The sequence below is a fragment of the Cheilinus undulatus genome, linkage group 3, assembly GCF_018320785.1.
Source record: "Cheilinus undulatus linkage group 3, ASM1832078v1, whole genome shotgun sequence".
NCBI classification, from domain to species: domain Eukaryota; kingdom Metazoa; phylum Chordata; class Actinopteri; order Labriformes; family Labridae; genus Cheilinus; species Cheilinus undulatus.
In genome coordinates, this window is record NC_054867.1 from 30698824 (window position 1) to 30724655 (window position 25832).

General features: G+C 39.0%; 4 protein-coding genes across 5 annotated transcripts; 1 reads left to right on the forward strand and 3 right to left on the reverse strand.

Moving 5' to 3' along the window:
• Positions 1-59: 59 nt before the first annotated feature.
• On the reverse strand, positions 60-5347 carry zgc:112334 (uncharacterized protein LOC619199 homolog). The gene is made up of 11 exons (XM_041783582.1): positions 5306-5347; positions 4891-4998; positions 4706-4802; positions 4496-4630; positions 4223-4421; positions 3940-4071; positions 1431-1530; positions 1004-1175; positions 722-866; positions 290-344; positions 60-206 (listed from the first exon to the last, which is right to left on the reverse strand). Exons 1-11 carry the CDS (start codon positions 5345-5347, stop codon positions 60-62), a joined length of 1332 nt encoding a protein of 443 aa, XP_041639516.1.
• Positions 5348-6286: 939 nt separating this feature from the next.
• On the reverse strand, positions 6287-10692 carry LOC121507149. The gene is made up of 3 exons (XM_041783333.1): positions 10076-10692; positions 7632-7749; positions 6287-7473 (listed from the first exon to the last, which is right to left on the reverse strand). The coding sequence occupies exons 1-3, from the start codon at positions 10657-10659 to the stop codon at positions 6724-6726; spliced, it is 1452 nt and encodes a 483-aa protein (XP_041639267.1). The 5' UTR covers positions 10660-10692; the 3' UTR covers positions 6287-6723.
• A 382-nt stretch (positions 10693-11074) lies between these two features.
• On the forward strand, positions 11075-16695 carry LOC121528823 (transmembrane protein 43). Its single transcript, XM_041816434.1, has 12 exons — positions 11075-11206; positions 11939-12085; positions 12243-12377; positions 12467-12561; positions 12689-12738; positions 13205-13274; positions 13371-13441; positions 13549-13676; positions 13773-13847; positions 14854-14955; positions 15077-15194; positions 15287-16695. The coding sequence occupies exons 1-12, from the start codon at positions 11189-11191 to the stop codon at positions 15487-15489; spliced, it is 1212 nt and encodes a 403-aa protein (XP_041672368.1). The 5' UTR covers positions 11075-11188; the 3' UTR covers positions 15490-16695.
• A 1578-nt stretch (positions 16696-18273) lies between these two features.
• Positions 18274-23794, reverse strand: LOC121506954 (transforming protein RhoA). Of its 2 annotated transcripts, none has more exons than XM_041783020.1 (5): positions 23691-23794; positions 22560-22717; positions 19748-19868; positions 19107-19237; positions 18274-19011 (listed from the first exon to the last, which is right to left on the reverse strand). In XM_041783020.1, exons 2-5 carry the CDS (start codon positions 22713-22715, stop codon positions 18838-18840), a joined length of 582 nt encoding a protein of 193 aa, XP_041638954.1. In that variant the 5' UTR covers positions 22716-22717; positions 23691-23794; the 3' UTR covers positions 18274-18837. The 2 variants fall into 2 exon arrangements, with proteins under 2 accessions (XP_041638954.1, XP_041638955.1); XM_041783021.1 differs by having other exon boundaries at positions 23723-23772.
• Positions 23795-25832: the final 2038 nt, after the last annotated feature.

Below are 25832 nucleotides of genomic sequence, written 5' to 3' on the forward strand. Positions count from 1 at the left end.
TTGTAAACATGGCCTCCCAGCTGTGAACTGATGTGGTCATAATGTTGACAATGTGTTTCTTAGTCATCATCAGAGGTGTAGGACTGGTGTCTCTGTGGACGTCCGAGGCACAGCTCCGCTCCTGTAATCCGCTGATACATGTCCTTAATGTCTTCACATTCAGACACAAAGTGGTTTGCTGCGTCGTATGATCGGGACACAAAAATCTAGAGATAACAGAGGAGATATTACACTTAAACATATTAAGTCGGTGAATTAAAAATTAAAAATCAGAAGAAACTCTCATTACCTGACTCGTTTTTCCATCTTCGTTGGGGGCTAAAAGATCACTTACAGTAACAAATCTAGATTGAAGAGGATGACAGGAAATAATACCATTTAAATGACATATCTAATGTGCTGATATTTTCACATTTATTTTAGCTGATATCAATGTTGATCAGTCATTAGAACATGTTTAAAAGTGTAAGGAATGCTGATAAATAAAGAAAACTTCAGCTGATGTAGGTCTGTTGGTCCAGCCTAAAACTCCACTGACTTATTTGTATGGCCAACATTTACAGCTGATAAAGGCAGATTTTTGCCACCAAAACACTGATTGCAAATATTGGCAGAAATTTGTTATATCTGCCTTTACAGATATCATGCTGATAATGTTGTGCATCCCTAGTGATTAATTTTTTCAAACTTCAAAAATAAAGGCTGTAAAAATGTGACCAACTTTTGAATGATTGGCTCGAGAAGCTCCAGTGCTGGCTGGATTTCTTTCTCCGGGTTGTTTGTTTCTGCTGTGGTGCTCACTGTGGCAATGTACAGCCCATCTGACGCCACACTGTGAGTGTAGGATACTACAGATATGTAGACATCTGCAGGGACACAAGAGAAGAGGATTTACTGTGAAATGTAAGTCTGTGTGATCAGCTTTTCTGAGAAAAGATTCTGCCATGATTGATACACAAAGAGTTTGTGAATAATGCATGACTATTAAAAACACATAAACCACCTGATTTTCTGTTGAGCTGTGCTTGAGGGATGATGATCTGGCAGGAGCTTGCCTCGTGGGTGTTTTTAACTGGATGATTCAATAAACAGATGAGCCTTATCACACGGCCTGTTTTCCTCACTCTGGTAGGGACATAGCTGGGGTCACAGATGAGCTGTTTACACTGGAACAGCTGAGAGACAAGAGATTAAATCACTGAGGGTGAAATTATGCGGCTGGATTTTTTAACCCTTAACTTACCAGTTTCCTCTCTACAAACTTCCCTCTACATAGATAAAGCCCTATTCCACTCGCATAAAACTCCTGAATTGATCTGTGTAAGCTGCATGAGTGAAGTCATGAAGGCTGATGAGGTTACCTTGAAGATTTATTTTAAATTTCAAGTAAATTTCAGGTCTGTTTCTATTAAAATAGCTTCAAGACTTGCCTTTCCCTCAGATTTCACTGCTTTCACTTTGCCATTGTCCATCAGGATCTCATCCAGTGCTCTGTTCGTCAGGAAAGTTCCTCCATACTCTGCACTCAGTCTGAAATATACAACGGAAAAAACTTAACATCTTACCCTTAATATACACATAATACACACACAGCACCTCAACACTTTGACACGTTTAGAGTGTTCTCTTTATTTTTCTTATGTTTTATACATTTATCTGTTTTTATTTTATAAAAAACAGATAGTTAAGAATCCTTCAAAAAATTCCTGGATCCATCCCCATGTGCCCCCCACCACAGTATGCGCCGATTACTCCCTCCCCGGTGGGGTAGAAACATGGTGAGGCACAGCATTTGCTTCGCTACGGGTGCCAACAGATGCACCCATGGTCTCACTGGATGACTGAAAGTCATGGCAGAGGGTGAATATTCCTCTATTCCTCCCAGCATTATGAGTATTCTCGCCACAATTCGCTGTCTCTCTGTCACGCTCCGACTTGTCTCCTCGACCAGGCGTGCATCTTTCAAACTCTATAAACTCCAAAACTTTGAATAGAAACACACCCAAAAACTGCTGCTGGGATTGAAGTTACTCATGTCCACCATCTCCTGGTGTAAAGTGGTAACAGCGCAGACCTCCGCCATTAGCCTTATCTCCCAATAATACAGAATCCTTAAAAAAATTCCTGGATCCAAATTGTGATCCAGATCAGTCCCAAAATCGAATCAGTTCTTCCTTATACCATTTGTGATATTTTCTGAAAATTTCATCAAAATCCGTCCACAACTTTTTGAGTTATGTTGCTAACAAACAAACAAACAATCAAACAAACTAACAAATGAACAAACCCACCCAATCACATAACCTCCTTGGCAGAGGTAATAATCACTAAAGCCATCACCTGAAGGTTACATGCCTTCATAAGATATACATCTACCATAAAGTGAAAATACAGTGGTGGTCTAAAAGAAGGGCTGGGGTGGTTTCTCTGGTAGTGTGATTCATGGAAATGTTAGAAGCCCATCCAATGACCTTCGGCCAACAAAATCTGATCGGTGCATCCTTGAGTGAGGGTTGACATTTGTGCAAAATCTGAAGAAAATCCCTCAAAGTGTTCTTGAGGTACACTATGTGGACAAAAGTATTTGGCCACCTGACCATTACACAAACAGGGACTGTAATGACATTGTGCTCAAATACATGTATTTTAATATTGAGTTGGACCCCTTTTTGCAGATATTACAGCCTCCACTCTTTTTGGAAGGATGTCCATAAGGTTTTGGAGTGTTTATGGGGGAATTTGTGCCCATTCATCCTGTAGAGCATTTTTGACGTCAGATACTGATGTTGGACAAGAAAGCCTGGCTCACAATCTCTGTTCAAGTTCATCCTAAAGGTGCTCGATAGGGTTGAGGTCAAGGCTCTGTGCAGGTCAGTGCAAGCTCATCAAACCATGTCTTTATAGTCTTGCTTTGTGTACTTTGCGCAGTCATGTTGGGATAAAAAAAAGGGCCGTCCCCAAACTGTTGCCACAGAGTTGGAAGCACAGCATGGCCCAGTGCTAAGATGCTCTTTATTTGAGATAAGGGGCCAAGCCCAAGCCCTGAAAAACAGCCCCATACCATTATCTGTCCTCCACCAAACTTCTCAGTTGGCACAGTGCAGTCAAGCAGGTAACGCTCTCTCAACATCCGCCAAACCCAGACTCGCCTATCTACCTGCTTAGCAGAGAAGGGTGATTCATCACATTACAGAACATGTTTCCACTGCTCCACAAACTCGGTGATGTCCAGCTTGCATGCAGCTGCTCGGCCATGGAAACTCAGTCCACGAAGCTCCTGCTGCAGTTTTTGTGCTAACATTAATGGCAGTGGAAGTTCAGAACTCTTCAGCTATGGAATCAGTAAAGTGTTGGTGACTTTTATGCACCAGTCACCTTAGCAGTTATTGAGCCCGCTCTGTGATTCCTAAACACTTCCACTTTTTAATTATATCACTTACAGTTGACTGTGGAATATCCAGCAGGGATAGAATTTCACGACCCATTTTGTATCACAAATGTTTGAAAATGGAGACTGCATGGCTTGGTGCTTGATTTTATACACCCGTGGTAACGGGTCTGAAGGAAACACCTGAATTCAATAATTTAGAGGTGTGGCCAAATACTTTAGTCCATATGGTGTATCATGTCTACAAAAATGGCCCATATAGATAGACATACTGAGAACTTTGTTCCCTTGTCCATTGGAAGCCTGGATGCATAAAAAAGATACATTACCTATTATAAGAAGAGTAATGCTAAAGTGTTTGTTACATTGCCTTAAAAAACAGTTAATGCATAACACTGCCTATTGTCATGAGCATGTGACCAATCAAATCTTGAATTTTAAAGGCCATCTTCTGATATTAAAATCCATCATGACACCTGTTTTAGTGAGCTTCATCTCATTTTAGATTGCTTGGTAAATGTTTATTTCCAGTTCAAATTATTTTTCCTTACCTTGCAAAACCCTGTGGTAGCTCTCCCAGCCCGTAAACGGGATAGAGGTATGGACTGGCGTTGTGGCGAGTCAGAGACTCAGAGTACAGCCTGATCCGACTGAGGGTTTCCAAACATGGCTGATCCAGGTAACTACAGGGAGGACAGAGGACTCTAAGTGAGACAAGTTTTAAATCAAAGCTTCTGTGAGGGAGGGCAAAAACATCACAAGTCAAAAATTCCTCACAGGAGTTTTAAATAATCAGTAGTGTTAATGTGTTATCTGGTGGATTTTAAGTCTGACCTTTCATCACTGTGTAAGGCGATGGCATGACCTGTAAACTCCTGAACATCTAGTCCCAGGTCAAAGCGATGGAACAGGTGCCGTGTAGTGGTTTTGTTTGGATCCACGTCTTGGTAGGTGCGAGGGTTTGTAACATCAAAGTTTTGGGCAAAGAGCAGTAGCTTCCTAAATCGTCTTTTGTCAAACATGCCCATCAGATCTGAAACATAAATGCTTTAGTAAATTATATTAAATGGAGAGGTAAATGTGCACCATAAAGTGTTAGTGTATCACCTGAACTGTGGATTTCTTCTTCTGTGCCAGGAATTTTATGCACTTTCCCTGCTTTGTAAACATAGCTGCCTTCAACAACTTTAAAGTCTAGATATCGAGTAACCTCAGTGTGCACGAGGATTTTCAACAGCTCACCTGAAAGAAAACATAGCAGAGGTTTAACAAAGCTGATGCACTGACTAAAGTAATAGGAAAAACTCTGGCTCTCACCATTTGCATGGAAAAACTTTGGGATGAGGTCAATGTTCCACTCTTTTCCACGTCCTAAAGACTTGCCAGGGCCTGAAACCTTAAACCTCTTGTACAGCTGTAGGTGTAGAACAGTATGAAATAATGAAAATCACTCAAAAAGCAATGTAACAGCAGCTCTGTTGTTTTTGTTTGTGAGAATGCACCTGCTCAAGGGGAGAAATGGATGCACTCTCTCCTCCATAGTGAGGATTCTTGTCAATGTGAAGGACCTTTTTCCCACTTTGAGACAATAAAGCAGAGAGGACACATTCCTGAGACAGACAGAAGGTTCACAGTTATGTGTGGGACAGCAGTAGTAGATTAAGAAAAGTTAATGCCTTTTTACTATCTTGAAATGACCATGTTAGCATTTCACTCATAACAGAAACTTCACCACGAATTTGCAAAAGTAACATCAGTAATAAGTGGATTTGATAACTCATGACTAAACTCTGCATGTCTTTGAATTTTGATAAGTTTGCCCTTAGGGAGGTTTAAGTTGACCAACAACTATGAACTAATAGATGCTTGTTATTTTCCCTGTTGGTGGATAATATCTTACAAACATAATTTTCTTACCTTAAGTCCAGTTCCAAGCACAATAACATCGTATTTCTGCATCCGTACAGTGTCTGCACCTGTTCCTCACAGGCTTGCTGAGTGTCAGTTCTTTCTCTGAGTCCCTGTAGGGGTTTTGTGGGTCCGTGGGTGGGTGTGTGCACACGTCAGCATGCGCATATGTGCAGAGACACATTTATGTCAATGATTAGTGACAGTAATTGCTTTGTGTTCTCCTTTTCAGTAATCCTCTTATGACGACCACATCTGTGTGTGTGAGACAGATTGGTTAGCGTGGATATAGGTCTTATATCCATGTTTAGTAGGCTGTGGGGTTTCCCTGTCCACCCCTGCAGATTAAGTTATTAAATAAACACAATCTCTTTAAAATACTTGTACGTGCCTACAGGTTGAATATTAAAAGTACCTATACTGTAGATTGATATATTAAAACATGGCATAGTCACATAAGATAAGCTTCTAATCTTCAGATATGGATGATCTGATTGTTGCAGCACACAGGTCTGAGAGGTCTGGACTGCAGGCAGGCCAGTTCAGCACCCCGACTCTTCTACTGCGAAGCCATGCTGTTGTGATGGATGTGGTACAGTATGTGCTTTAGCACTGTTTTGCTGAAATATGCAATCCCTCTCTTGAAAGAGACATTGTCTGGATGGGAGCATATGTTGCTCTAAAACCTCTATATGCTTCCCAGCATTGATAGTGCTTTTCCAGATGTGTAAGCTGTCCACCCCATAGGCACTAATGTAACACCATAACATCAGTGATGCAGGCTTAAGTTCAAGCACAAAGACTGTTTCGTTTCCATTCATTCTTTCATTCTCTAGTAATCATCAATGGGTGTCTATTCACTGAACTCTTGTGCCCTCTTCAAATTTACTACCATGGGAAACCTTTAAGGCAAAAATGTACATGTAAAAAAAACTGCTATTAAATCACCATACATCAATATTTTTTCTACTTTTATTCATAAATCTCTTTAACAACTTTGGCGAAGCTGCCAATGCAGCCCCATAACGATTATTCATCCATTTATTAATGTCAAATAGGTCTCTATACAATTACAGAGATCTGTTGCTCAGATGTTGGTATAAACACTTGTAGGGAAGGAATACCCAACCTGGAATCATACTAAGAAGGCATCAGAATATGAGAAGTATGTAGGCATAATAGTAAATATGATTTGGAGTCAAATTCTTCATGTGAAAACACAAACATGGCATATATAACTGATTCTTGAAGGGCTATGGCAACTAGTTTACTGACAGAAAACAATATGCAACTATTTCGATGATAGACTGTTAGTTTTCTAAAACAATATATTTTTATACAAAAACAAACAACTAATTAACACATGTAAAAAATAATCAACAATAATCAATGATAGTAATTGCTGCAGCCTTAATACAGAATATACTCTATTTTTTTGGCCGAAACTTTATGAGTGGCCCATTTTCATAGTTGGTCAGGAGACATGCAACGGTGTAGAGCTGATTAATGTTGCCAAAAAGCTGGAGGGGAATCTCAGTGTCAAAGAACTTGTGTTCTTTCACTCGCCATATAACTCGCTCCACATGCACCCTTATGGCCTGGGGCTCCGTGACCTCACAGGCAGGCTTCTGGGATCTGCCAGAGAGAAATGCCGGCCTGTAGATTTTACATGGCACAAAGTCATCAACCAGAAAACCCTTGTCCACCATGACGGCCATCCCAGGCTTCAGAAGGGAAAGGATTCCAGACTCCCACATGATCTGCTTATCACTGGTTGACCCTGCATGCAATGGAGAAATAAAGGTAACTGCCCCATGAGGTGCAACTCCAAGCAGCCCTTTGAGGGTGCAGTGGGACTTGTAAGAAGAGAAAACTTCAGATGACTGGCGAAGAGTTGATGATGGACACTGGTATTTAAGCTCTGGGCAGCCCAAGATGACCATGGTGTCTGCATAGTCCTTAAACTCTGCAGGGAGATGTTCCCTTATTTTCTCCTCTGGTATCCAGATCTTCACTGATCCCAGTAAAACGTACAAGATGTTGCTCCATGTTCTAATGATGCGACTGACTGTCCACTGGTGGACTCCATACCTGTCAGCGAGGTCACGTTGCTTGGATCCCAGCGCAAGATAGTTCAAGAACATGAACATTTCATCGATGGGCTGAAGGGAGTGAGCCTGTTCAAAACATTTAAGAACATTTATGTTAGATTTCCCTCAAATTATTTAATACTATCAGACCTGATCTTATCAAGATAAGTGTGTAGTGCATAAAAACAATAACAAAAACAACAATATTAACAATAGTAAATTTGATAAGGATTAAGATTACTTACAGCAGGGCAAGAGGGCTCTGAGAAGGTATCTCCCTGTGCTTGAGTCAAACAGAGCATAGATGGTAGGGAGGGCTCTATTAAGGCCCAGAAGTGGATCAGGAGGTCATAAGATGCAAACCTGATGAAATAAAACAACATTAATTCAAGCTTAGTGAGATGCACTTTCTCCACTGAAGGAGAATACTGTTTTGAACTTGAAACTCCAATCAAAGTTTTCAAACAAATCCTGAAAAAAGCCCCCACCCCACCCAACTCATCATCTTTGTGTGGAAAAAAAACAAAATAAGCATGACATTTCATGCAGGTGCAGACATTCTCTCTCCTCACACAGACAGAGGCAATGCAGAATCGCTGTGCATAAGAGAGCAGATTTGCACTACATTTTAATAGTACAGTTAAAATGAAAAAAAAAAAGCAAAGTAAATTTGCTTTAAGTGTTTAAATTTGTTTACAATGTCCACACAGTCTCCTTTTGATCAAGGGAGGATGTACGAATAGCTGTACAGTAAAACATATGTTATCAACCCACATTAATTAGATTCCGATAAGCATGGGTTACTGACTTCTGTTACCATAGTAACACCAACCGCATTTCAGCATAAGCATTTGTGTATTTATTTAATGCAGAATGTTCACTTTCCAAAGTACAGACATGATCGATTAGCATAGATTACAAACACTGACGTCCACTGCGACTATTACAAACACACTAAAATGTTGATTTTAGATCAGCAACTGTGGCACAGTTCATCGTAGTTAAGGGGAAGGGATGATGAGTCCATGGGTTTTAATAGTTTATATATAAAGGGTTTATCTTACTACTATAATTGAAGAGCTGTCTGTATGTCTGTATGTATGTATGTCTCAACTTGCAAACCTCCCTGTTGCTTTAATTGTCATTCTTACCTCTCAGAGGACTTCTTGGGTATACTGGTTTGAGACTTAGACCATGACAACTTCATAAAAATGTCTAGATTTTGTCTAGAGACAGAGGAGAAGAAGCTGTGTCTTTCTAAGCCTCGACCGAGCTGTAGTTACTTTTCTTACTCTTCCTACTTGTCATTGCTACCGTTTCATAGCTGCTGTTTACAACTGTACCATCGGGTAGAGGTGGCTGTCTGGAGTGCTACACACTTATGGAGGCCCACCATGAGCCCTGAACATTTTGAAAGAAGCCTCAAATGCAAAACAACCACTAGACTGTCTACTTCCCTGCTCCTCTCAGCTCTGCTTGACTTAGTCTCTCATTGCACAGGAGACAGTGCTCCTCACTATTAAAAAGGGTATATCTATTCAATGTTAAAACAGACTAGGGGTGAGAGAAAAAAATGATACAGCATAGTGTTGTGATATTTTGTCTGATGATATATCATTCACCAAGTATCATTTTAATTTTCAAATTAAATGCTAATATGAAATGAACTCTGTGATAATGGAAAAATAAGATCAATGACGTGGACAATGACGGTCATCGAGCAGGAGAAAGTTAGTACAACAAACAGGGCAGCACCAGGGGAAGAACATTAGGAATGCAAGCAGGGCATGAATGAGATAGACATGACACATGAGGTTTGCAAGAAGTGCAACATGAAAATAAAATACCGTGGAAATAGGACAAATGTGAGGGCAAGACTAATGTTAAATCAGCTAAACAGTTGAAAAAATGGTTTAGACAGCAATATATGGTATTGCAATACTCACTGTATTCTAAATGTTTAAAATCTCAGTGATATGACCCAAGTATCATGATAATATCATATCATGGGGCCACTAGTGATTCCCACCCCTAAAACTATTAATATATTTATATTAATTATTCCAGAGCTTTATGCTACTCTAAACCTAACTAGGGCCTCAGAGATCTGTCTGTGCTCAGTTCAGATGTGGTATCCTTCCTCTTGCTCTGGAAACAGGTCGCTTCCATGCTGTACCTGAGGAGGAGCGAATGTGTGTGTTGTGTGTTTGGGTGAAGTTGAAAATGAAATGCACTTTTTATTCTATTGCCCTCTGTATCACAATCTAAGATGTCAGCTTTTCTGTAAAATGCTTGCAGTGTCCTGATTTGTTTTCTCCGTCTGATGAAGAAAGACTCAAATTTTTGTTTACACCAAAGTGTTTCAACCTGCACAATTTGTGCTGAATGCTTTTCAACAGCGTAAGAGGACACTTTATGTTGGACTAAAGCTGCTGTCTAATAAGGAGTGTAAGGTCTAATTGCCAATGAGCAACATTTAGTTAACATTTGATTTATTTCTGTCTGATATGTACTGTGATGAGTCGCTCTTGTCTTTGTTTGATTGCTCTTATTTGTTTTGTATTTCAGTGTCTTGTAAGCCTATGAGGGCTGGGCACGATGAAATAATAATAAATAAAACTTAACAAAACTATTAAATTTCATTTCTTTATATAATCCTATTAGTTGTTGTTGCCACTTGGTTTCTTACCTTGTGAAAAAGCGGATGTCGCTGTCTGAGGCAGCAAACCGATGAATCCCAAACCGCTGCATCATATGTAGACCTTCAAGTTGTTTTTTAAGGTGATTGATTTCAGCTCTAAGGGCCTCATTTTCTTCAATAGCTAAATCAACCACTGCAGGATCTGGGGCTGCTGCATAGTCATGGTCCCAGGTAGCTGCCTTAGTCCTAAATGTGTGACCATCCTCTGCCAGTGTCTGCCGCTCTCTCCTTTCCAACATTCCTAGTCTCCAGGGTGGAAGTAAGAAATTGTTCCACTCAAACAACGAAGGAACCACTCCCTTCTTCAGCAGTCTTCTCCCTGCCACAGAGGAGGACTCACGAAAATCCCCCTCTGGGAAGTGTCTGCTGCAAACCCGAGTATGGGGGGTAACAACTAGGTAAACTCTTCGGATTGCAACAATCCACTTTCGTCTGGTTTCTACATCACACGGAAACGTGTGAAAACTAAGCGCAGAGTTGTACTTACTGGATGCTGTACATAACGGTACACAGCAGTGTTCCGACACTGAGCTCTGAGTTCTTTGAAATTTATATTTTTTCCTCTGAGACATGGCCAGCTCACCATAGTAACAACAAAGGTGATTGGCGCTGTACCGGAAGATATGCGACTGGCTGAGATTTTACAGGAACCACGTCGGCCCCCCTGCGTAGCTGGCAATTTATTCTTTAATCGTCACTCTTTTACAAACTCACTGTGTAGAAATGTAAAAAAAGGAGTCCAGACAGTAAGTAAAACAAATAGAGAAATACGTGTGTTAAGGATTAAACGTAAAAAAAAACTTGTGGAGTTAACTCAAGTGTTGTAAAAACTCTATTACCCATCAAGCCTCACTTTAAAAAATCCGGGCTGGGAAACTCTTTTAGCCTCGCCTGTTAAGTGCACCGGCGGAACCAGGAAGCATTCGTGAAAAAAAGTCTCATGCTTATTACGACTCCGCCCAACGTGGGTGAGGTCCGGTGTACGCCGTGTAAAATTAAAGGCGCTCTCTATTTCACGTCGCGCTGATGTCAGTGCGAAACTTCCTGTCGGCGGTGGCATCGACCGAAGCTTAAACATCACTTTTAACTGGGACTAGAAACATGTCTTCAGCACAGACAGTAAGTAATATGATTGCAGTGTTTTAGTTGACATGCAGTATGAGAGCAATATATAGTTTTTGGTTCGCACAGATACATAGCGTCGTGGTAGAACGTAGCAGGGTTAGTTAACTTAAACCGAAGTTTACTGATGAACCTAGAAAACTAAATATTTGTTACCACGCAAAGGTATACCACTTGGCTTAGTTATCTTAGCAACCTTAGAATAAGCATATAGTAGCAGCTCACATACATTTTTGCCTTAAGAAACCTGACAAAGAGGTTTGAAAGTAAATGTGGCACAGAACAAATGAGGTGTGTCCCTCGTTAACGCCCTGCTCTGTAGAGTGCTTCAATAACATAGCTCAGCTTCCACATGCCTTCTTAACGCCTAGAGTTAAATTAACCTCTGGCTATCATGGCATAGAATAAAGAATATAGTATTACTAACTTTTCAGAAGATTCGCAAGTTTAGTCTGGGAACAACTGCTAAAATCCCAGACGTTCTTGTACAACAATAGTCCGTGAAAAATGTGCATTAACTTTACATTGCAAACATTAGTGATCCTGACAGGAACAAAGGCTGTCACTTAACTCACTGGTTTTATTGAAGACCAATCTTAATCCACAAGCCAGATTAAACACAAATATAGGAGTTTCACTTTTACACTCAATGACATCCATCTGTCCTCTTGATATTCAGCTGTGTTTTACTGGCATTGAACCCGTACTGTTGTCACTTGTTTATCCCAGTTTTCAGAGAAAGACCCAAACCGACACAAGCGAGTGTCTGTCCAGTCCAACCCTGGATTCCTGGAGAGGTTAAGTGATACTGCAGGTGGGACTGTTTTGGGCATAGGACTGTTTTTCCTTTCAATATATGTTCTCTTCACCAATGAGGTAAGAAATCACACATGAAAAACCACTTGAACTCGTCTATCACGTATAAATTCATCAATCAGTCGATCAATCTTAATTATACACCAAACCCACTAGAAACTGCTGTGAAAACATTAAAGTGTTATCAAACTAGTAGACCTTTCTTGCTCTTTTTCAGGGACGGGCTCTACAAACAGCGTCTTCATTGGATGAGGGTTTGTCTCAGGTCGTGTCGTTGGACTCTTTCTCCATCCTTGACCCGCAGAACAACAACCGTTTAGTTCATCTGTCTGCAAAGCTTCGTACCTTACAGGTAGACCCCTAGATATTTGTTGAAAGTTTCTTTAAAACTACACATGGCTAATAGATGAACAGTTATCCTCTGCATCTGTGTCTGTGTAGCCTCTTCATGACCCCAACTACAGAGTGGCGGTGCAGGCGGTGAAGCTGCAGAGGCAGGTGGAGATGTATCAGTGGGTGGAGTACCGGGACAGCAAGTGAGTGTGTAATCATGTCCATCAGTCTGTCAACGATGAGGGTTAGGTGGTCTCTTGTAAAAAAGAATGTGGACTGAGTGTTTTCAGACTGAGATGGGTGGGTTTGTAACTGTGCTATTCATTTCAGGGACTACCAGGAGAATGGGGAGACCAAAACTGAGACTACGTATACCTACAGTGAGTTATTTTTGTTGAAAAAAGACTGAGACCCATATGCATTTTTGAGTAAATCTGAGCAGGATTCAAACCCTTAATAGCGTCAAGCTGGCTCTGAAAATTAAAACATGTACTAATTTCAGTAATAAATATAAGATGTCAAGCTTTTGATTCAGCTAAAGAGAGCTAACATCCATAAATTGTAAATTTTCATCATAGTAGCATCCCTCTAATCAATTTGTAAGCTAGTTCTATTTCTATGTGCACAACAGTATATAAGGTAAACTGAGTACAGATATATGTATGTAATTTTTTATTAAACCATAGCCAACATATCCTCGCCTGCAGTTAGTTAATACTGGGAAACAAATTTTGAGCTGCTTGGAAGATTGTTCATTTAAATAAATGATGAGTTGACTTGCTGTAGCATGTTAGTAAGACATGGTTGACCATAGTTAAAGCTTTACATGGGATTTCTGTTCTTTAGACACTGAGTGGAAGTCCGAGTTGATCAACAGTCGAAATTTTGACAAGGAAATTGGTCACCAGAACCCAAGGTGCTCTGATAAAGTGATACTATATTTATTCTCTTTTGTTGCTTATGCATTTTGGATGCAGAACAATTTTAACGTTTTTTTTTTTTTTTTTATTAGTGCCATGGCAGTCGAGAGTGTCACAGTAGAGGCTCCAGAGGTCAGAGTTGGACCTTTTATCTTGTCCAAAGGTATCTGGACACACATACACAAACAAACTAAACTTCCCAGATTCTGTATTTTATATTACTATGTTTTTAATTTATGATTCATCAACTGATTTTTCTTTCTTCTTCAGGCTTGGTGGAGCAGATAAACAACTTTCAGACGCTGAGTTTGAAAGATTTTCCCCTCCTCAGCTTGGACTCTTTCCTCACTATTGATGATGATTATTTCTATCACACTCAGTCCCCACGCAGGCCGGAGGTGGGCACTTTGATGTCAAATTTCCACAGTTGCATACAGATCTGTTCTCTGTTTTTCATGCTCCTAAAGGTCATGTTACTGACTTTTTTTTGTAAGGTCGGAGATGTTCGTGTGAGATTCTCATTTGCTGGACTGAGTGGCGAGACATCTAACCTTGGCCCTGCTCAAACTGTGAGTTGATCTAATAAACAGGCAAATACAACATTCATGTCACTCATGCTTTACAGTACATCATTGATTTAAATTGTTCTGTACAGTACCTATAAAAAGCATTCACCCCTTGGATCCCTTTTATTGATTTTATAAATCAGTCATTGTCAAAAGTCAATATAATTTGGCTTTTTTGACATTTTTTTTAAACCTCTTTAATGGCAAAGTGAAAACACATTTCTACAAAGTAGTGTCATGATTATTCACCACCTTCATGTCAGTGTTTAGTTACAGTGTTAGTGTTTATTTTGTGTGGCCAGGTCTCAGTCAGGCTTTCACATGTGGACACTGCAACTTTACTTTACTTTACTCCGCTTTCACTGGATGGTTCGGGTCATTGTCTTGCTAGAAAATAAATGTTCTCTCAAGCCATAGTTCCCTTGCAGACTGAATAAGATTGTCTTTCAGGAGTTTCCTATATTGCTGCATTCATTTTACCCTCTACCTTTACAAGTCTTCCAGGGCTGGCAGCAGAGAAGCATCCCCACAGCATGATGCTGCCACCACTGTGCTTCACAGTGGGGATGGTGTGTTTGTGGTGATGTGCAGTGTTTGGTGTCCACCAAACATAGCATCTTATCTAATGGCTAAAAAGCATCATTTTGGTCTCATCAGACCAAAGAACTTTCTTCCAAATGACCATGGAGTCTCCCACATGCCTTTTGGTGAACTCTAGTTAAGATTTAATCTGAGTTTTCTCCAACAGTGGCTTTCTTTTTGCCACTTTCCCATGTAGCTTTGACCAGTGAAGAACATGGAAACAGGTGTTTACAGAGTCTCTCTCATCTCAGCTGCTGAAGCTTGTAACTCCTTCAGAGTAGTCATAAGTGTCTTGGTGGTCTCTCTCACTAGTCTTCTTCATGCCCAGTCACTCAGTTTGTAAGGATGGCCTGATCGAGGCAGATTTACACATGTGCCATATTCCTTTTAAAGAGTCAACACTGTTGAAGCTTGTATCTGTTTTCAGGTCAGTATTGTGGCCATGCAGAGAGGGGAGCAGCTGAAGCCTTTTAAAACCAAATCTGGAGACGTTCTGGAGATCCTGTACCAGGAGGAGCTCTCTGCAGAGGTTTCATTGAATCATTTTGGTTTGGTTGTAAAAGAAAAGCAGTATTATCATGTGTAGAATTACAGTATTTTCCACCTGTCCCTTGGTTCTTGGAGATGATACAGTTGTTTTGTTTCTGTAGGAGGTGTTTGAGAAAGAACAGAAGAACAACAGTATGAAGACGTGGGGACTGAGGGCTGCAGGCTGGGCCCTCATGTTCCTCAGCATACAACTGACCATGCGCATCATTTACACTTTGGGTAAACACTCACTTAATGGTTCTGTTCATCAATATAATTTATGCATTCCTCTCTGTATCTCTCTCATGTGTCTCTCTCCTGTGTGTCAACAGTGGATTGGGTTCCTCTCCTCAGAGATCTGGTGTCAGTGGGACTGAAGATCTTCGCCTTGTGTGTCTCCTGCTCTCTGTCTCTGCTCACCATCGGAGCAGGCTGGCTTTTTTACCGACCTCTGATGGCTGCCGCGTTGGCAGCACTTGCTCTGCTTCCAGTGTTTCTTGTCCGTTCTGGACTTGCATCCAAAAAGAATGAGTGACTAGTAAAGAAGTGATGAAGTTTCTGATGCCTTGCCGCCGGGTGTCGGACTGTTGTATGCAGGTTGTTTCAGGGGTTTAAAGCATGTCACTTTCACTGTTTTGAGGGAAAACCTGTTGTGGTAATGTTTGTTTTGTTTAAATAGGTAGAATAGTAGGTTTACAATAGTCAACCAGTGTTTTTACTGACTTGAATGTTATCTTTGTATATCCTTTTTTAATTTTGCCTTAGTCCTTCATTGGACGCATCCCTTTATTCTGAAACATATTGATGGATAAAAAGAAATAACAGTTCATGCACTGTTTATGTTGTTCGATCAGCAATGATAGGAGGCTTTTACTGTTGCCTGTAATGTTAACCAATTTGGCCTCACAATTATTTAACTCTTTCATGTATCCTGTTTCCCTTCTTATGCTTTCATTATATTTGGTTGTGCACAACGAGCCACGTAGGTTAACCAGAGTTTTCGTTTTGACTGTAAATATAATTCACCAAAGACTTCTTGCTCTTTCCACATAGCACTAATGCAATCTAAAATAGACCTGTAGTTAGTGTACATTCACAGAGGTTATAATGTTCAGTTTTAGGTTGAAACACTTTATCTGCAATTGTGTTGTAGTATTGTATTGTGAGACAATTCTATAATTTAATACATAGATATATTATAAGATAAGTTTCTGTGACGACTGAGCATAATAACCTTCACGTGGATTGAATTTATGGCAGCACTGTTCTAGTAGATTGCATTATTTCTAGCTATGAACTAATAAGTGAACAGAGCAATTTTGCCATGTTAAACACAGGCCTTCTCATAAATTGTGTCCTCCTCTCTATTACTTGAAGGAACATTTTTACATTTTGTACATATCACAAAGCACTTTTAAAGGCACAAAGGCCATTCTTGTTCAAAGTTACCAAAGTACAGTAGATCTTCATCTTATTTTTGTTGAATTCTCAGTTGTGTAATGAAAGCAAAAATAAAGCACTTTTTGTGCGGCAACAAAAGACCTGACTCTTGTCACCAGTCAAAAATGTAAAAGAATAAAGAGGTTGTTCCTGAGCTGTATTAGTGCATCATGGATATGTAATTGAACAGAAATATAAAGAACACTACAGGTGGTGTCATCCTAACATGTTGGTCTACAAGTGGGGTCTGGCAGTTGTATTTTCAGTAGTTACGGTTCATTAAAAGAGTACTGCAATGCAACTTCTTTTCTCTCAGGTATATTAATATTACTCTTAAGGTTTTTTGGGATAACAAAGTACAATTAATGGGCCACTGCCGTTTATTTATTTATTTAGTTATGCAAAGTCACTTAAATTTTCTTATATTCATCTCTGTAAACATACTTTGCGGCCCAGCAAACTCTTTCCATGTAGCATTAATGTCTGCAGAGACACTGATAAATTCTCTCAGCTGAGAAGTGGCATAACAGAATGTTTAATGGAATGTCACCAGTTAATCTAACTCCAGTTAAACTGCAACGCCAGTTATGTAGTCAAAATAAATGATAAATGTTAGTTATTAAAATGTAATCAAGTATTTTCTGATCATTTAAAACTGGACTTATTTTTTAAATCTTGATGATTTGTAGTTATTGAAAATGAACTCTGGCAGCCCACCAACAGTTACTGAGGTCCAAAGTTTGGAAAGCACAGCCCTAAAACATTGGTTCTTAATGCAGGGCCCTGGGGATGTGGGTTTAGTCTGTTCTGGGGTTGTTCAATTTACATTTAAATATTTTTCTATAACTTAGGTGATAACGCAGTCAACTGGAAGTCCAAGCAAAACTATTTAATTCAGAAACTGTGAGGTAGAAAAATATGTTGTAGTATTTTGGGAATTATCGAATCTCTACATCTACTAGAGCAACCCCGTAAACAAGACTGGAATAGTTTAATCAGGAATTACTTCATGTTTAATTCCCTTTTTTTTTGTTTTTTCAAAAACCCACACATCAACCATTATTAGTGAATGATACACACCTACTGATCAGTCCATTCTTGATTGAAGCTGTGGTTTCATTCCTAAGACAAGAATCACAACTAAAGACGATTCCTGCACGTTTTCCACCAATCACGACGTAGCATCAAATCCAGTAGTGGGCATCAAGACAGCCCTAGAAATATTCAGCTAACCTGCAGATAGGCAATTGGAGCTGATTCCATTGCTAAAGAGTGTAGATTTGGTGCAGCTGGGCAAAAAAAAAACGTCTGCTATTCACACCAAAATGTCTATCCATTGCTTTTGTGAAAGTCTAGCCTCTACAGTGTCTGTCAAGAAAAAAAGCTGAGCCTTGTACAAATGTCGCTGATGACCCCTGACCTAGAGGTTAAAACATGTATAAGGTACAGGTTTAATAAAGATGCTTTACTCCTGTATAGTCCTCCAAAGAGGCAGCCTGGTTAAGTCTCTCAAACAATTTCCTATACTACCAAAAAAACTGTGTGGCTCCTAGGGGAGCTTAGATGAAAGTGTGTGTGTGTGTGTTGGGGATGTCTGAGATCAGGAACCACTGCCCTAAATATCCTTTATGTGAGTTTATATTAAAACAAGCTTGTATTGCAACTACAATGTCCGTCAAATCAGCAGAGCGACCTTAAGTTTGGACTCTAAATAACAATAGCAATAATAGACTTGTCAACAAAGGCAGTTCATGCTGAGTAAGTGCTGTACTCAAAAACTTTATGCCAGAATCCTGCATGCTGCTTTCTTCTGTATCTAATTACTAATTGAACAGTTAAAGTGTCCGCTTTAACAAGAAACGTATACAAGTTATCAAGATTCTTACAAAGTAATTTATTACACAAAACACTAAGTTTCCATTTGCGTTTAACAAAATGAGTTTCCAGTCTCATATTGTGCATGTTATCATGATGCACAGAAGATTTGTATGTGAAGCACACAAACCAAATTTCGACTTCATGTGTGCATCTGTTTGTTGAAATCATTGAAAGGACTATGGGTCACAGTGTGCAGATTCTTCACCCTGGTTGCTGTGGAAACATTCCTCAGATCAGCAGGCAGGGCTTAAGCACTTAACTGTAGTTGGCAGGTGTGACACGGCAGGTCCCCTGGCTGAAATCTTCAATTACATAGTACATGTTGATAAAGGAGTTTTCATTATGGCAAATTTACTCACTTTTAAGTACAAAAAAGTATTTTCCATAACCTCAAAATTGAATACTGACAGAACCTGACTACTTTTGCTTAAGACAAAAAAAGTAAAAGCATTACACCTTTAGTAAAAACTGGGGAGAACAGTCTTTTTGTGTGGGTGTGTTTGGGGGTCAGGTTTGACCTAATGCTCCTTCTCCCCCTTAAAGGAAGCAGTCCACGTGCCCCCGCTTACAGTACGACACATTTACTGCTCTTCTTTCCCCGCTTGGCCTGTAGTGCAGCCCTGGTGGCCATTTCAAACACTTCCCTCACACCATCCTTTGTTTTTGCAGAGCACTCCATGTATCCAAAGGCACAGATCCTGTTAGCCATGTCCCGTCCATCTTCAGGTTTCACAGGTTCCTATAGGAAATGTCACAGGAGGTGTTACGGAATGCACAACAGCCAACCATTCACATTTGTGTGGGTATTTTGTTTGTTTATTTTCAAATATTTACCTGCTTCATTTTGGCAAGCTCCCTGCGAGTGTGCTCATCATTACGCAGGTCCTTTTTATTTCCCACCAGTATGATGGGGACATTAGGGCAGAAATGTTTCACCTCAGGAGTCCACTTCTCAGGGATATTCTCTAAACAAGGTAATTCAAGATACAGTATGGGGAAAGTGTAAGTTCAATTAATAAGATACTGTATGTGTCTTACACAGTTTCATTTCATTTGAGACAACTATCTTAATCCCAAATGGCAATTCAGATCAAAAAGTCAACCAAGATCATTCATTCAAAAACCACAAGAAGCTACAGCTCAGGCTGCAGAAGTTCAAACATGAGTTTCAAACAACAATGTAGACTCTTAGTTTTGATGTACCAGGTTAAAAAACAACAGAAGTGTGTCAAAAAGTTTTTGCATTTCCAAATGCTGGGAAAATTAAACTAAAAAGTGAAAGAAAAATAGATTGCTCTGTTTGCCTTTGTCCTCATTAGTAAATACAATATGGATCAGTTCAGACTGAATTCAAACTGCGTTTCCCCTACATGCTCTAAATCATCCCTTTGTAAAACCAGTGCTGGTATTTCTATTATTTGCATGGAAAAACAGGAGTTGAAATGTGCAACAAACACTGAGCTGTGTTGATTTACCAAGACTGTCGGGGCTGTCGATGGAGAAGCACATGAGAATGACATCAGTGTCTGGATAGGAGAGTGGACGCAGTCTGTCATAATCTTCTTGTCCAGCTGTGTCCCAGAGCGCCAACTCAACCTGTCACATCAACAGATCTTACATTAATTTTAAACATGAGCAAAGACATTCAGATCTGCAGGATTGATAATCGCCCCAATGAGTTCACAAAAATCTTCATTGTTTTCTGCGAAATACATGTGTCCTTAAATACTACTGTGTTGCACGAAAAAAGAAGTAAAATGCAATAACAAGGACTCAAACTATACATTTTGTATGAATCAATCCCTGACATGGTCACAGTTGCTTCAAAACCCAAGTCTTTGACAAAGAAATCAACAACTCACAAATTTGGTGCAATTATTTTGTTTTACTCCTCCACAAATAATTACCAACTAGTAGATTGCTGTATAGAGAACCAAAAGAATCACACTACCATAAAAACAATTAACAGTTTGCCATTTGCCCAAAAACTGGAGTTTGTGACATGGAGGTTTTTGTTCCGACATTTGAATTTTCACCCTAATTTATACAGAACCAGCACTGTAGGTGGAAGATGTGTTTTGTGAAGTCCTAATTTTTGATATTATAATAATGATTTGAAGTATAATAGATAAACGGCTGATAATTCTGAAGACTAAGCAATAGCTTCCACTTTGCAACATGTTTCTTGTGTACCAAAAATAAATCAACCCCCCCCAAAAAAAGAAAAAATAACTCAGAGTAGCTGATAGATAGCATGAGTTTCAACTGCCTGCATAAATTAGGAATTTTACAATGTTTATAATCAGAGTGATAAAATAGTGGGTTTTTTGTGCAGCTTGGATACATAAATTATTTATGTACTTTGGATATTTTTTGCACTGCTGTGAGTGTTTCTAAGTCAGTTTTTATTAAGTAGATCATCAGTTTTAAGATGGAAAGAGTAGGGGACAGTAGAAAGGGGATCATCGATAGTTTGGAGTAGTATCACAGAGTAAAGGCCTTTGCACTCAAGTCAATATTTTTATTTGGGTAAATGTTTTGGATCTGTTTAAAAAAAAAACAAAAAAAACAACTAAAGTCACACACACATGAACCTTGCACACTGAGTTCACTGTGTTTTTTTCTATAAATTGAAATTTGCATTATGAAACAATATGGTCTCATAAGTAGTAGGGAGGCATGATATTATTGGCATATCACTATAGGTAGATATTTGTTTAAAAAGTGAATTATCCTGATATGAAAATTTTGGATATTTACAACTTATGTTTTGGCTATGATAATGTACCCATATCAGTTGCAAAGATTGGCATTACGGACAAGTTAGGTTCAGGCTGAACCAACAGAGCTGCATTGGCTTAAGTCTTTGTCTTTATTTATCATCATTCCCTACACTTTTAAAGTGTTTTGAAGGACTGCAAATTGTTAATTTTTTCATCCACAAACTTTAAACTGTGTGTTGTAAAGACTGAAGTTTCAGTTTGAACTTAATTTAAATATTGGTGTTGATAATGTTATGAGCCATGAGATGTTGACAAAAATCCAATATCGTGCATCCCTAATGAGCAGTGAAGAAGATCTGGCAATTCTTCCACTCTTTGAACAAAAGAAAAATAAAACCCTGGGCCCAAATACTCCAGACAGAGCCCTCCTTTTTAAGGTTATATTCTCAAGCTTGTGTATCGGTGCACTGTGCCAGGTACTAAAAGACATGTTGAAGAGACAGAGTCCATCGTTTCAGTTATGTCTTTCCGGCATTATGTGACTGTGAGTAAAAATGTTGACCAAATTCTATTAGGTCCCATGGTTAAAATCCGCAGAATGCATGGGCATGAACAGGTGTGTAAAGTGAAGTTTCAGCATGAGGGAGAAAGAGACGGAGAAAGATTACACAGAAAGAAGATTTACAGCTGCTGCTCTGAATAGTAGAGCTGAACAGTTTTGGAGAAAATAATCTAACTGCGATTTTACTTCCTGTTATTTTAACTAAACATGCGATTATTTCTTAGGTTCATAGTCTTCTGTATTTTTTTAACAAACACAAGCAACAAATCATTCAATATTACAACTAATACAGTAGATTAAACTAGGGATGAAATATTTGGGGAAAAAATATCTAATTGTGATTATTTTCACTCATGTTGCAAATTCAGTAGGAACTGTCGTATTGAAGGAAATTACCATTTTTATGTCAATCTCATTTTGATTAAGAAAAACGAACAAAATATTTTTTGATTAACTATTCTCAAAATTTAAACTTGAATCACTGCATGATATTTAAGGCATAACATTACCACTGCAAAAAAAGTTTTAAACTGGTATTTTTAAACACATTTCAGGTTAAAAAAATATTGCACCTTCTGATTTGAATATGGCAAAAGGCCTTATTGCATTTAAATCTAAATTTTGATTAATTGCCAAGGCCTACTGAACAGTCATACAACCACCTAAATGAACTGGATGAAAAAAAATAAGAATTTTGGAGTAGGCATGCAGCCATAATTTGCACAACATGAGATCAGATCTCTCTCTCTTTCTCTCTTTTTTTTACTGTACAGCCATTTCAGGCAAATAAATACTGCATCAGTATGCAAAGGCCTTTAGAGTGAAGCGGTTCAGACGGGGTAAACAATACTCATTATTCGTTTTGAAAACAAAAATATTAATGAAACACGCACCCATAGAGCTTTGGTTTGAGTATGTGACAAGACAATATATCCAATTCTTGTGTTTCAGAGAAAAACGTAAAAATGTCTAAACGTGAGAGAAGAAAAGAATAGTTTGTACCTGTTTGCTATCGACTTCAATGTCGGCAACATAGTTCTCAAACACTGTGGGCACATAGACCTCTGGAAACTGGTCCTTACTGAACACGATGAGCAGACAGGTCTTCCCACAGGCTCCATCTCCCACTATGACCAGCTTTTTCCTGATCGCTGCCATAGCTGCAGAGAAGAAACATACACAAAACAGCAAAGGTTACGACATGAGAACACTTTATCTCAAACAACAGGGAAGGAGGACCGTGAAACTGCATACAGACATTATGCAACTATGACCACCAACTGCGCCCGTGAGAAACGATGAGCAGCTATTAACCTTCAGCTGTGTTGATGCAACGCCAAACCCGTCAGAAACCAACACCCGAGGCTAAACAATTAGCCCCACACAGCAACACTTCTGGCTCTTACAGTCGGACACTCAAGCATTCACTGGGCTGTGTATTAAGAGCAACACATAAAGAGCTTGAAAGTTTCGAGTCCACGCCTCAAATGTCTACTTTGTCTTGATACAAGTCAGAGTAGGAACCATCATCCGTGATACATTTCCGTTTCTGAGTTACCCACGACTTCAGTCTTGACAAGTTTCTCCGTCATAATTTGTCACTGTTACCGAATCCACTGTTTAACATACACAATTAAGAACATTGGTAATATAACCTGGTAAAACTACAGTGTAGGTTGACCTACATTACAGTTAACAAGGATGTTCTGTTTACAAAAGACTTGAAGCTAGCTACTCAATCTAGGCAGCCAACGTTAGCCGGATGTGGCTAGGGTGCTAATTCTACATTTTTAGGATATTATTCAAAAACAATCCATGATTTATGTGAGATTTTTATTCCATAATGTGTGCCGAAGCCGGATACCAGTGTTGGTTTCTTTATATTTACTCCGCCAAACTTCACTCTTTCCTTTGAGGCACAAACCGGTAACACACGGCTAGCTGGCTACTCCTCCTTAGCTTAGCATATCGGAAGTCAATGCGACTCGAGCGATCCGTTAGCTAGCAGGCTAGTGTGAGCAAAATATATGAAGAAAATATAGGTTACCAAATCAATAAGCTGAAAAAATGGCCAATAAAACACATCGACAAGATGCCACAGCTGTATGTTGTCTGAATATATCACGTGCTTACCTAATGATTGGTTAAATATCTATCCAACTGACTTTCAAGTAATGCTTTGTTGGCCTCCGTCGCTGCTCCCTGACTGCGCTGCTGCTGCTGAGGATTAACAGGAGGGAAGTGAGGGGGTGGGGAGAGGATAACAATACACTATTACACAAACATTAAAAATTACACCCTATAAATGCAGCACATCTGGAATATTTATCATACTAATTCTTTAGCCTATTAGCATAAGCTATTATTTAATTGATACCAGGAATGATTATTTTTTCCCATGCCCCTACCCTTGAAATAAAAATGCTCAAATATTATGATTTGAGAGTGGACCCTTTCTGTAATTTGATTAGACAAATGTTTTGGTAGGCCCTATTGCAGAACTCCAGTGATGGAGAGTTACAACTATTTTTAGTACTTAATTAACCTTAATTTGTTGTACCATGGCTGCATATAACCAGCTTTGGGGCTTATGGGCAAGACAGGGTGTCTGGGCTCCTGGGGGAGTTGAGGAAAATCATGGTCTATTTTAAAGCCAATCTGTGATAACATATTTCATAATGACTCTGAATAATTACCACTATTAGAAAAAAAGATTTGTATTTCTTTATGATGTAGTAAGATGAAGCCTTTTTCAAATGTAAACCCCTTTTCTTGAAACAGAGCTACTTTTTTTTGCCATGTTTACAATGTGGGTGGGGGAATTGACTAAGCCATCTGGAAACCAATGTTAGACTTCATAGCCACACCATGATGTAAACAAATAATTTCAGTAAAGCAGATAATAAAGTAGAAGGAACTGAAGTAACTTTATTACAAAATCATTACATAATTGCGAAAGGAGGAAAAAAGGGGGGAAATTGGCAAAATTGGTTAATAGTGACTGAAGTTGGTAAAATGATGGGGAGAAAGGTTGTAGGGTGGCAGAAGTAGGTATAAAGTAGCAGAAAGGATTTAAGAAAGGCAACAGGGTTATAAATTAGTGGAAAATTGTGAAACACTATTGAAAAGTGGGAATAATCGGAAAAAGGTGCTGACAATGGGCAGAAAGTAGTAAAAATGGGTTAAGAGTGGCAAAAAAGTGACAAAAAATGGGCAGCTAAAGTGATGTAAAAGGGTAAAAGTAGCAATTCATGGTTAAATGATGCAAAAAGGGTTAAATGTGGAAAAAATTGAAAAAAATTGATGGAAACAGTGATGTAAAAGGGTTAAAAGTGGCTCGAATAATAGCTTAGCAATAATAGTTTAAACACATTTCAAGCAAGGACACCAGCACCAATGCTACTGATCCAACACACATGCATTGATACAATCAATAAACCACAATTGGGGACAGCCCATTTACTGGGGTTTTCAGGGGCCCAGTCCACTATGTGAGCATGCCTGCCCTGAACCCAAATCAGCTTAAAGCTCCTATGAGGACCTGGCAGCTTATGTTGATTTAGCGCCCCCTGTGGACAAAGTGATGCATCTTATCTCTCTGCTGATTGGATCCTGTAGCCACTCGTGTAAGTTGTATTTTCTTAATAGAAACTGAATCCTACTTTCTTTTAGCAGCCAAACTTTTCTCTAATACCAATGTAAAATAGAAAATGATTTTTGTTCACCTTGCTCATCTAACACCTACCTTACAGCAGTGTTTTTAAACAAGTTATAAAAAGCAACCATAAAAAATTGAAGCTATATGACAATTGTTTTGTTTGCTCTGGCAGGCCATTAAGAAATGTGCATCAAGGTTATTTAGTTTCAAAAACTGTTAATATTTTATCATGGCTCTGATCTTATTCAACCATTATCATTTTATGTTTAAACCATCTTTGAATGTGATGTATCAAAATGCTTCATTCTAAAACAGCTATATCTACTAAAGGAAATAAGGCATTAGACATGCAGTAAGTATGGTATTAGGTCTCAATATAAAGTCATGAAGCAGAACCTACTTTGATGCTGTTGTCATTTCAAGGAATATTCTGCATCGATGCGCATGATGCTTCACTTTTTTCAATTTACATTTTGCAGCCTCATGCTACAATTGTTTGAATTAAGTTTTTCTTTCATTAATCTACACTCAGTACCCCATCAGACCAAAGTAAAAACAGAATTTTACAATTTTTTGCAAATTTATTAGAAAAACAAAACCCTAAAATATCACATTGA